This window comes from Tarenaya hassleriana, unplaced genomic scaffold, assembly GCF_000463585.1.
Source record: "Tarenaya hassleriana unplaced genomic scaffold, ASM46358v1 Cleome8, whole genome shotgun sequence".
Taxonomy (NCBI): Eukaryota; Viridiplantae; Streptophyta; class Magnoliopsida; order Brassicales; family Cleomaceae; genus Tarenaya; species Tarenaya hassleriana.
In genome coordinates this window covers 2,383,859-2,396,055 of record NW_010970490.1, presented here as the reverse complement: position 1 = coordinate 2,396,055, position 12,197 = coordinate 2,383,859, and the positions used below count along the sequence as shown (strand labels likewise).

At 32.9% G+C, this 12,197-nt stretch overlaps 1 protein-coding gene across 1 annotated transcript; it reads left to right on the top strand.

The window, feature by feature from the left end:
* Positions 1–3,428: 3,428 nt before the first annotated feature.
* LOC104802561 (probable helicase MAGATAMA 3) lies at positions 3,429–11,107 on the top strand. Its single transcript, XM_010526212.2, is given in 22 exon segments — positions 3,429–3,608; positions 4,292–4,436; positions 4,587–4,731; positions 5,162–5,295; positions 5,432–5,653; positions 6,102–6,293; positions 6,490–6,525; positions 6,798–6,883; positions 7,004–7,054; positions 7,259–7,370; positions 7,444–7,549; positions 7,668–7,765; positions 8,002–8,103; positions 8,202–8,294; positions 8,740–8,793; positions 8,903–8,961; positions 9,067–9,151; positions 9,277–9,410; positions 9,412–9,625; positions 9,844–9,966; positions 10,055–10,141; positions 10,684–11,107. Coding segments are annotated over 21 exon segments (2,463 nt in total). The 5' UTR covers positions 3,429–3,608; positions 4,292–4,334; the 3' UTR covers positions 10,912–11,107.
* Positions 11,108–12,197: the final 1,090 nt, after the last annotated feature.

The window sequence follows — 12,197 nt, the reverse complement described above, 5'->3', positions numbered from 1 at the left end:
AACCGAAGCCATTCCTGGAAGGACAACAACGTTCGCGACGTTTGGCACTTGATTATTCATATCTGTGCCAGTAACATCATGATTAACGGGGTTAGTAACCTCCGCTATATGAGGATTCTCATCGATATCCATAGCATAAATCTCATTCCCTGGAGCAGTATTTGAATCCATGGGATTTCTTGGATTATCAATGATCTGTTGAATAAATCCAATCATTGTTAGCTTTCACAAAGCTTATAAACTAAACCGAGTTTCACTTAACTTATAAATTGGTTTGGCTCGCTTCCAGTGATAGCCAGAGGGTTCACCCCGATTCCCACGTCCTTACTATGAGGAGGATATAAAGGGCTTCCTCTTCAAACCCGACTCGCTAAGACAAAGCTTGCTTCCCCAATTTACAGGAAAAGTTACTTTCGATTTTGTTTAACTAAACCTTTTTTTTCAAAAAAAAAAACAAAAATAATATTCCAAATTTTTTTTCTTCCACAAAACACTTTTAAATAAAAGATATTGGGCTTACTCTTTGGACTTTTCAATTAATCTCTTTGAATTTAATTTGGACTTCACAAGTAACCTCTTTTAATTTGGGCTTCAATTTTAAATTTGGACCTTAAACTCAATTGGACTTAGACTCATTAATATTTGAAAAAGAAAACAACTATTTGGTTTTTTTTCCAATACTTTTTTTTAACCTAATTGTTTCTAAATCCAAACTCGTGTGAGATTTTATACCGAAATTGAAAGAGATTTAGACACTTACCCGAGAAGTTTTCCTCGTGTTAACCATTTCGAACTTAAGACTTTCTACATGTGTGACATAACAAAATAAAAGATCAATTATTTTATGTGTCGTCTCCTATAGAACAAGTGATTTACATCATTATTAATTTCACTTAATGAGAAATATATCTTGCAATTTTTTTTTTGTTGATATATCTTGCAAGATACGAAGTGGATCACAAATAAAATGAGCAATGGCAAATTCCACAAGAGAAAGCAATGGACAACCTCATGTACAAACCAATATAACGAGATATTTGTGTTAAGAAATGTATACAGTCAAGTAAATGTCTCTATTCTATCTTCTCTTTGTAACTAGCCGTTTGTATTATTATGTCATTTTTCTTTATTTTTTTTCTTTTATACCTATAAATAACATGTATTATTTTGTAAACATCGCATTGGTTCATTATTTTTCACATATATATTTGCTCTTTTTCTAAACAATTTTAATTTATATTGAAATAATTTTACATAATACCATAAACTAATAAAAACATATATTTTATCTTTATAAAAAAAATTATTCTATATTTTTTCAACTAAATCTATATATATAAATAATTGTGTTTGAAGTAATTTAATGAGAAATACCTCAACGACCGCTTCATCATCTATGTGACAATTTTATTTAATTTTATTTGGTTATTAAAATTCTCATTACCTATTACCATAAATATAGATTATTATAATTCAAAATATTCATCTTTATTATAAAAAATTCTATTTTTATTTTAATTGTATATATTATTAATATTTTTATTTGAGTGTACTTGTATTACATAAAAAAAAATTATTAATAGATTAGTATAATTAAAAATAAAAAGGTCATCTTTATTTTATAAAAAACTATTTTTCTATTTATTTTATTTAATATTGTTATTTTAATCGGATTACACTTATATTTAAAGTGTATTTAGTATTTTGATATTAGTTTTATATATTATTGAATTTTATTTAATTACACTTATATTTAAAATCTTATATATAAAAAATTTTAAAATCAATAAATTATTACAATTAAAAAAAATTATCACTATATAGAAAAGTACAAAACTGTAATTGTAATTTATTATATTATACTGAATGAGTAAAAACAATTAAAAACAAATTAAAACAAACAACGGACAAGACTCGCAAAAGTTATATTCATATATAATCCACTAATAACCACAATTATTACTTCAAATAAAAATTATAACACTTATATACCTTTAATTTGGTTATTCTTTATTTTTTATATGATTAAAGACTAGAAAAAAGATGGAAGATTAAAAATAGATAAAAAATAAATGGAAACAATAGAAATGACAACTAAATATTGTGTTTATAACTGTGTTTTGTTTTAAGTAATTTTGTATTAGAAAAACCTTTTCAAAGTAATTTTGTATTAGTAAAGAATTTTAAATTGAAAAAGAAAAAACAAAAATGACTAAAACAATACATAACCTATTTTTAATAAAATTATAATACAAAAAACAGAAAAAAAGATGGGAAAGGGTCCACATAAAAAATTAACTGAGTACTCTTGAACTCTCTTGAAACTTTATAAAAATTATAAATGCATTACTGTATTTTTAATTTTTTTGAGTGGGGACATATGTCCCTGCTCCCTTATATGTACGTATGCATGTCATATTTGATCATATTACAACATAAAAAAACCTCTATATATTTAATAGATTTTTATATAAAATAATATGAGTATTAAGTATATAAATATATTTTTTATGAATCAATTAACAGTTAACACGTTATTATTTAAACAAATTATATAGGTGAAAAATTTAACATCATAAAAAAATTAAAAAAAAAGTTAGTGACACATATATAAATTTAATATTTAAAAAACTATAAGTATAATATTTAAAAATACTATTTTTATCATCCTTATAACTAAAGTTTTGATAAATATCGAAAAAAATAAAGATTAATATTGAAGACGATCAAAATAATTTGGTGACATCAAATCTATACGTCGTCTATATAATGACAATTCAATTCATTCACTATTTTATTTCTTTATACAAACAATATAATGTTAGTTTTATAATAATGAATATAACATATATATTTTTACTATATCAAATAAATAATCTATATCAATTTTTAATGTATTCATATCAATAAATTCTAAAAAATATTTTATACGATAGATGCATAACTAAATATCATCAAAAGTTTGATATAAAGTATACAGATTCAATCATTTTTAAAATAAACCACAAGTATAATATTTAATAATATTATTTTTATTTAATAATTTATAACAAAACGTTTTGTATAGATCGAAACAAAATTGAGAATCCACAACAAATCATTAACATAAAAATTACGTGTAGAAAAGAGAACGATAGATCTATTTTTATTATATAATGAACAACAATAATTTTACAACATTTAAATTTTATCAATAAATTCAATCTATATTAAATAAATACTTTATATCATTTTATAATATTTATATTAATAAATTTTATAAAAATAAATATCTATATATATATATATATTAAACCGCACATCGCGGCGCGGATCTTGTTAAAAAAAAAAGAAAAAAAAAAGGAAAGAACATTCAGTGAACAAAAACAACGTTTTTTTTTAAAGATTTTTTAATTGGGGACGGAAAAAGGTACTTCCTTTTTTCCCTGACTAAAAACTTCTTTCAAAAAATACAAGGAGGATTCTCCTCGCTTCCTTTTCCTCACCCTCGCCGTTTCAAGTTCAACAGTAGAAAAGATCCCCTCTTTGCCATACCACCATCGACGGCATTGAATTCCTCCGATTCTAGGGTTTCGTCCTCAACCCAGATCGTCACTTTCCAATTTGAGGTACCTTTAGTTCGAATTCTTCCTTTATCCGCCGACGTTTGATTTTTTTCCTTGGTTTATGTTTGTCGAAATCGGGTTTTGAATCTGTTTGCGTAATTTGTATTAAGTGAATAATATCGGGTGTTCTTGGTTTAGGCTTGCGAGCCTTAGGTTTTTGACGAAGTTCGGAGCTTTTGATGTATATAGTTCGGGTTTTCATGGAAAATCAGAGTTTTTGAGCAGCTATTATGAGTTGGAATCTGGTGCTAGTTGGGTTTAACGAATCGAGATGCATTCTTCATAAAAATTTGATTTTTAACTCAATTGAAATTCCACTGATCTAGGCTGAATCTAACCTAATCAAAATTCAACCCCCAATTAAATCTCAACGCCACTGTGGTGACCCTATGAATGATAAAAGTTTGTTTAGCTACTTTCCCACCAATTGGGAAGAACCTTGGTATATTGAGTTTTGTTCATCAAGAATTGCTCAGTCTCCTTTCCCTCCAATTGTATATTTTGGTATCTACTTCCTGAACTTTTTTAGCTTTTGTAGAAGTCTGATCTTTTGTGTGGGATAGTTTTGTTTGTCTTGTCTGCATCGATCAGTTTTTTTTTTTTGTGTTTCTTTTTATTCTTACCAAAGTATGCATGCTCTGTTTTTCGTTATATAATGATAACCTGTACTTTAATTCTTGTTCTAGTGGAAGCTGGCTGTAAATTTTTGTAGAGAGAGAAATCGGCATAATGGCAGTTGACAAGGACAAGCTTCAAGAAGAAGCTTCGGTTATTCGTTTTTGCAAAATAATTCTAGGCTGGGACTTTAAACAGCTTATGCAAGAATATGAGGTATTTCCTAATCCTGGAGCTCCTATTTTTCTTTTTTCTTTATCGGCTATGGGGGATTCTTTTGATAAGGGATGGTTTTGTTGTAAAGGGTAAATACATTTTCTATTTGGTTTTCTTTTTCACAATTTCAATTCAATTTTGATGATTCAGGGGAAAGGCAGAAAGAATTCTAATTTGAGGTTAAAGGAAATAAAAGATACTTACGAAGATGTTGATGATTATTTGGAGACATTTGAGCCACTTCTATTTGAGGAAGTTAAAGCTCAAATTGTGCAGAGAAAAGACAGTGACGAAGGTTTGTGAAATGAAAATAATTTGAAAACTATTGGAACTTTGGAAGTTATTTATTTGCAGCTATCGCCTATCGGTTATTTTCTGTTTGTTTAATCTAATGATCATGGAAGAAAAAGTAGGAGCGGATTTTCAGTTCTGCTAATCATATTTATCTTGGTTCTCCTGTTAGTTTTGATACTTATATGCAACCAAGGCTTTGATTTATTGATTGCCAGAGTTCCCTATTCTTCCAGCATTTACTTCGCCCTATATATATTTCTGGATGCATATTCAATTCCTTATAAAATGTTGTTTATCTATGTTTTTTTGCTGTTAGGCCATATCAATCACTCAAATATTTCTTAACACATTTGTTTGTCTGTGAAATGACTTTCCTGTCTTTCTTTATCTTTGTTTTCCCCTCATTTCTAATGTCTGCTTGATTATGACAGCACCGGAGTGTAAAATGAGGCTAGTAATGGAGTGTAGCGAGGCTGATGGGTTTCACTTTCCACTAGTCACATATGAAGCAGATGAGGACGAGTCGATTTCTCAGAATGATTTTTTGATGTTATCGAAAGAGGAGGTAATATTCCTGATTTTGGGGGAGACGTTTTGTTTTATTTTGTATATCATTGCTTATTGTTTTAATCTCTTTTACAGCTTCTTCTATAGTAGTAATTCTTGAATGCAGGATTCATCGAGGCAATTACCTTTTGCAGGTTAAAGAGAATTTTTTTCCATCGTCCTACGCGTTTGCATTGGTGGAACATCGCCAAAGGAATCTTCTACGTCTACGCATGTATTTAGCTGAAGAGATGGTGCAGATAACCAAAAATATTAAGCCCTCAAGAACAGCATCATATATCCAAGCCCTATCAAATATGAGGACTCTTATTACATCATCTGCTAGCGCCGTAGAGAAAAGATTGTTTAGTTTAAAGGTTAGTTATTTACAAACATGAAGATCTAGTAGCATGCTTTCGTTTCTAATATTTGATCATATATCTATGTAGTTCCTTTCTTTTCTTGATTTTTTGTTTTTGGTTGTTCCTTTATCCTTTCACAATGCGTGAGCTCGGTCTTTATTTATTTATTTTTTTGTTTCTGATTCTTTTAGACTACTGCTAGATTAGTGGAAACATGGTTTTCCGGTTTTGATAACTTAGAATACATGTTGACAATGGCATGTGCTCAAACGACTTCTATCAATCTGTTAAACAAGTATATCCGAAGAGCACTCACGACTCTTGTGTGTTTCAATGTCTGATGAGAAATGAATAAATAACTTTTTAACCTTTTCCCCATATCCTATACATAATCTTCATCCCGTGACACTGCCCATTGGATTTGCCTCTCTTAAACCATAGCTCCCGTTCAATTGTTTTGCAGTTATGTAGCTTATCAACAATTATCCGGGAATATGTAGCATTACGGTCGGTCAGCTCTCTCCCTTTTAAGGATTTAATACTAACTACAGCAGAAAAATCTTGTGGTTACGGAGATGAGGCGTGGAAAATATCAGAACCTCTGCATGAATTCTTTAAAGAAAATCTCAATAAATCCCAAAAAGAAGCTATTGATGTAAGTATGCTCTTTATCATTCGACTGTCTTTCTTTCCTTCTTTTCCATTTTTTAGATTGTAAACTTGGTTCTTTCTTGCAAGTGTAAGGGGGAACAGACTGTTTTCTGCCTGGCCTGTGAACAATTTTCCTGTTCGCCACAGGTTTTTACTAACATATATTTTCTCTCCTTTTATCGAAATGAAATATTTTGCAGGTTGGTCTCTCAAGAAAATCTTTTGTTTTAATACAGGTTTGACTTTTTCTTTGAACTTGTTTTAGCATTTTTTGCAACGAGTTATCATTATGTTTCTTCTCCATTGTGTTTCTATTTGAGTCTCAAGATTACAATAAAAGATACATAAAAAATGTGGGCATCTTGAAGTCTGCAATATCTGAATTGGTATTGTAACTCCCTGGCTATACGAGGAATTTAGGAGAATTCTTCTCCAAATTGCATTTACAAGCGGTTGGAATTGAACTGATTACAATTCCATAAGAATATTGACTCTGTTCTTCCTTTAGGGTCCTCCGGGTACTGGAAAAACTCAGACAATTCTGAGTATCCTCAGTGCCATTCTGCATGCAACTCCAGCTAGAGTCCAATCTAAGTATGGAACTTGACATTTCTATCCCTGCGATGTTTGTTTAGCTAGAATTGCTTTAATTTATCTCTACATATTCTAAACTGTGACCCTCTTTCTTGGCTTCTTATCTCACTGAAAAACAAGAGGTGTAGAGCGTGCAGTGAAGCGTGGACTTGAAATGACCACTGAAGAGAAGTATGATTCTGTTCGCTCTATTAATATTTTTTCTGCCATTTTATTCTCACATTTCTTCACTACATATGTTATAATTTGCAAATCTTTTCAGAGGAGATCACGCTCTTCGACTTGGAAACTTGAAACTAGGAGTTGAAATTGATGGATATCCCTGTCTGAATTTCTGATTTCATAGTTAACTTGTCCTATATATTTATGGGTCAGATACATTCACTGGAAACGAGCATCTCCTTGGCTATTTGGTGGCAACCCCAGAGATGCTATAATGCCTGTTGATGGTGATGACGGCTTTTTCCCAACCACTGGAAATGAATTGGTATGTCTGTCTGAAGATGTCATTACGTGAATTTAGGGAAACCCACTATCTGATCTTCTGTAACACAATACAGAAACCAGAGGTGGTTAATGCCAGTCGGAAGTATAGAATACGTGTACTTGTTTGTGCTCCATCAAACTCTGCGCTTGATGAGATTGTGTTACGGCTTCTAACTACCGGTATGTGATTCTTTCGACAGATGCTAAACCATTTGAAATTTCCTTTGCAGACTGTGTGATTGGTACAACTCTTTAAAATTATTTTATTATAAAATGGTATAACCTTTTGTATTTTCAGGTCTTCGTGATGAAAACGTCCAAACGTATACGCCCAAAATCGTACGGATTGGTCTCAAGCCACATCATTCAGTCATGTCAGTATCGCTGGATCACCTTGTATGTATCTAGCAGCTTCTATTGTTGGTTCTTTCTCTTATCTGTTTGTTTCTTGTAATTTTACAATTTGGAAATGAATCTTTTTATTTGGCCTATACAAGTTCCATTGGTTATGCTAGGATGAATCTTCGGTCTGAAGGGACTAAACTTGTGGAGGATAGATGAAGAAACTGCTAATTTTGAATTGAATTAAAAACATGTATTTGGAAATCGGGCTGACAAACACCACTTTGCAGGTGGCTCAAAAACGTGGCTCGGCATCTGATAAACCAAAACAAGGAACCGCAGGAACTGATTTGGATAATATACGTGCTGCGATTCTGGACGAGGCTGCAATTGTATTGGAGACTGGCCCCTTTGTGTTTCATCATTTTTTTTTTATGTTTTTATCATACATGTTCCTGAATATCCAATTCCGTTTCCATGTTCTTTTCAGGTGTTCTCTACACTTAGCTTCAGTGGTTCTGCTCTTCTCACCAGATCAACCCGTGGTTTCGATGTTGTTATAATAGATGAAGCTGCACAAGCTGTAAGGGCCCTTCAATTTTCTACATTTTTCAACATGAAATTACTTGTCTGAAAATAGGTTAATGCATGGGTTTTCAGATACTTCTATTTCTTGTAGTTTTCATGACATGTAAACATGTGGTGGTCTCTTCTTGAAACATGAAACTCTAGCTAGTCTTTGATCTTAATAACTATATAATACCTAGCAGTTTCAGAAATCATAGAATAATCTCATTCTCATTCTCCTACTAAATACAAAGTTAAATGGTTCTTTCCCATTCAGAATAAGGCATGGTGTCGTTTTACTTTGTCTTTCTCCCTTAATAATGCCGAAAACTCTTTCTGATTCCTCCCTAAGAGTACTTAGCTTTTCTCAAGTGATTTGCTTTGTGGGTAGAAAATATGTAAATGTTTATTGACACTTCGTAATATTATTAACGTAATTTAATCTCACATTTCACTTGCAGGTTGAGCCAGCAACTCTTGTCCCTCTGGCAACAGGATGTAAACAAGTATTTCTGGTAACCTCTTATAGGCTCTGCCTTTCTTTCTTTTGTTAAAATTCTTACAAATGGCTTATTGTTTTCATCATGACCGCATCTCTGTTATTTTCTTTCATGATAATTTCAGGTAGGAGATCCAGTTCAACTTCCGGCCACTGTGATCTCTCCTGTCGCTGAGAAATTTGGGTTGGTCTCTCATTGTGTCGGGGCATTAAGTTTTCGTGTAATCCTCTTCACATATATTGTTCGAATCTTTTCTTAACCATGTCTTTTTCCTTTCTTCAATGGAAGCTATGGTACAAGCTTGTTCAAGAGACTTCAAAGGGCTGGTTACCCAGTAAAAATGTTGAAGACCCAATACCGGATGCATCCACAGGTATGATCATATGCTCTCGTTTAATATCCTTATTACATAAATTTTTTAGTAATCGATAAACTTTAAGAACTATAATCAGTTGTTAAAGCCTTTGACTATTATTTCCTTTTGGTGTAAAAATCAAGATAAGATGCTTCCCTTCAAAAGAGTTCTATGATGAGGCACTGGAAGATGGATCTGACATTGAAGCTCAGACAAGCCGTGAATGGCATAAATACCGTTGCTTTGGTCCATTTTGCTTCTTCGATATACACGAAGGGAACTGGATCTTGGATAAATCTAGACGAAGTGGAATTCGTTCTTCTCATCTACCATAAACTCGTATCCATGTACCCGGAGCTTAAATCAAGTTCTCAGCTAGCTATCATATCTCCATACAGCTACCAAGTTAAAACTTTTAAGAATCGGTTCAAGGAGATGTTCGGTGTGGAGGCAGAAAAAGTTGTCGATATAAACACAGTCGATGGTTTCCAGGTAATATTTCCATCCGTTATATTTCCCATCGAGAGTGATCATATTGACTTTTTGTACTGAAACATCAACTGGGTTGGCTCTGAAATTCGATGAAACTTCATCTGTTGTATCTGGTTGAAAATATGTTTTCGTTTGATTCGTAAAAGTTGCATTGTAACCCACAAATTAAAATCTTTTTTTTTTCGCACTTTTTTCTTCATTTCGTGATCATTTTACAGGGAAGGGAGAAGGATGTTGCAATATTTTCATGTGTCAGAGCGAACGAGAAAGGAGGGATAGGTTTCGTATCTGACTTCCGGAGAATGAATGTCGGGATTACACGAGCTAAATCTTCAGTATTGGTGCGTTAAATTTCAACAGGCGCCTATCTATATACGTTACCTCTCTCTGTTTTCTTGTATAAGACAGTCTCTTGAACTTCAATTTCAGGTTGTTGGTTCGGCTGCAACGTTGAGGAATGATGAACACTGGAGAAATCTCATAGAAAGTGCTGAGCAGAGAAATCAACTATTCAAGGTAAATGAAAAAACGATCTTGAACTTACCCCAAGATGTATAACAGTGAAATTTTTTCAAATCCCGAGGTTTTCAAACTAGGGGCATAAAACAAGTTGGCTCGACTCGGTCTGGCCCGGATTGTCGTGAGCTCGAAATTTTTGGGTTTGGTTTTGCCCAGCTCGTTTTTAAACGAGCCAGATAATGCTTGGCCTTAACTCGGTTCGCTTGCGCTCGCGAATCAAATAAAAAATATAAATATTAAAAAACATTAATAAATCTGAAATCTTAATAAAATAATTAAAAATTAAGGAAAATATTTTGTACTTCATGAGCTAGTCTGTGGTTCGTGATGAGCCGGCTCGAGAAAGAAAAACCCTGACTCGGTTTGCCTAAAAACAAGCTGAGAGTAAGCTGTGTTGCGAATCCTGACCCGTTTACACCCCTACTTCAAACTTCAATATGGATTATAGTACTTGCTATTATGATCTACAGCTTTTACTCTCCGGAAATGATTTTGCTTGGCGAGAAAATAACCGAGATAACGTGTTCTTATGTTGGCAGGTATCGAAGCCGCTGGCCTCGTTTTTCAGCGACGAGAATCTAAACGAAATGAGAGTGAAGGAGAAAGATGTAGAAATGATGGCCGAAGCATCGGGTTTCGAAGAAGAGACGGTTCCAGTCGCAATGTACGGCGGAGATGCAGAACAAGAGCAAGAACAGCATGACGACGACAACTATGGCGACGGCTATGCAGATCACGGCGGCGACGGTGGCGACGGCGATGTCTGATCATAAGACACATCACAACACATTTGGCCTTCTTACCTCTTTCCGTCGGTCGGAGTACTTGTCGGTACGGAAAGTTTTTGGCTTCTTCGTTCCAAGGAACTTGCAGTTACAGCGCGTACAAGAGATTTTGTGAGAGCAATTTTGTTTTATTTATTTATTATATAATAATAATTAAAAGTCCGAAAATTACAAATAATTACTGATAGGTAAGAATAGAAACTAGAAGAATACAAATAATGGTGTGAAATAGATTAGTAAATTAAAATACAAATTCTATGATCAATAAATTATTATATATCCCAAAATATAATGGTCATGGTCTTGAATTCATGTACATTCTTCTTTTCCATATCAAATAAGTAATAAATGGATTCATAATGACCTATTAATTAAAACTACCAAAATACGTTTAGATTTTTTTTTATACGTTATTAAACTCTTCTTATTTACGCTATATGTATATATATATATATATATATATATATATATATATTGGTGATGTAATAACAACAGTAGTTTCACACGTCAAGTAGCTCGCAAATAACTTATATTGTAACATATAATCATAAATTAGAAGATACGTTATAACGTTATAAATTAAATATTAAAAAAACGGGACACTTTGATCACAGCCCACGAGAAGAAAGGGAAAAAGAAAAACCATGGTGAAACTCAAATTAGGGTTTACCTTCATGAAGACGACGACGATGGTGGTGATGATGTTGCTGGTCATGTTATCATCAGAAAACCATCACCTATGCCGTGGAAACTTGTTATGGGATTACGTGTTCGAACCGGAATTAAAGGCAGTGTTCATCGTCAACGAACTCCCCAGACGAGCGAAGCTTAGGGTCCATTGCAGATCGGGAGACGACGATCTGGGCGTGAGGACGATACCGTACGGACGGGAGTGGGGATTCAAGTTCAACACGAATCTGTTCGGGACGACGCTGGAACTTACCTGATGACAATTACATTGCCATTTATATATAGAATCCAATATTCAAATTTAATCAGCCGGGACCGTGATTCCTCCGACCACTATCACTGGTTCGTCCGACCGTACGGCCCTTGTCTTCTCCGACGGGGCAGTACTTCCCCCATTTGTCACAAGTGGAGGTCGACCCCTTGATTATATACATACATACATACATACATATATATATATATAACACATACACACACATATATATACACTATACATATGTAGAGATCATTTTTATATGAACAAAAGTGAATCACTAAAAATATGCAATCCCTCGACTAAGTTTGACGCTAGAGGAGAG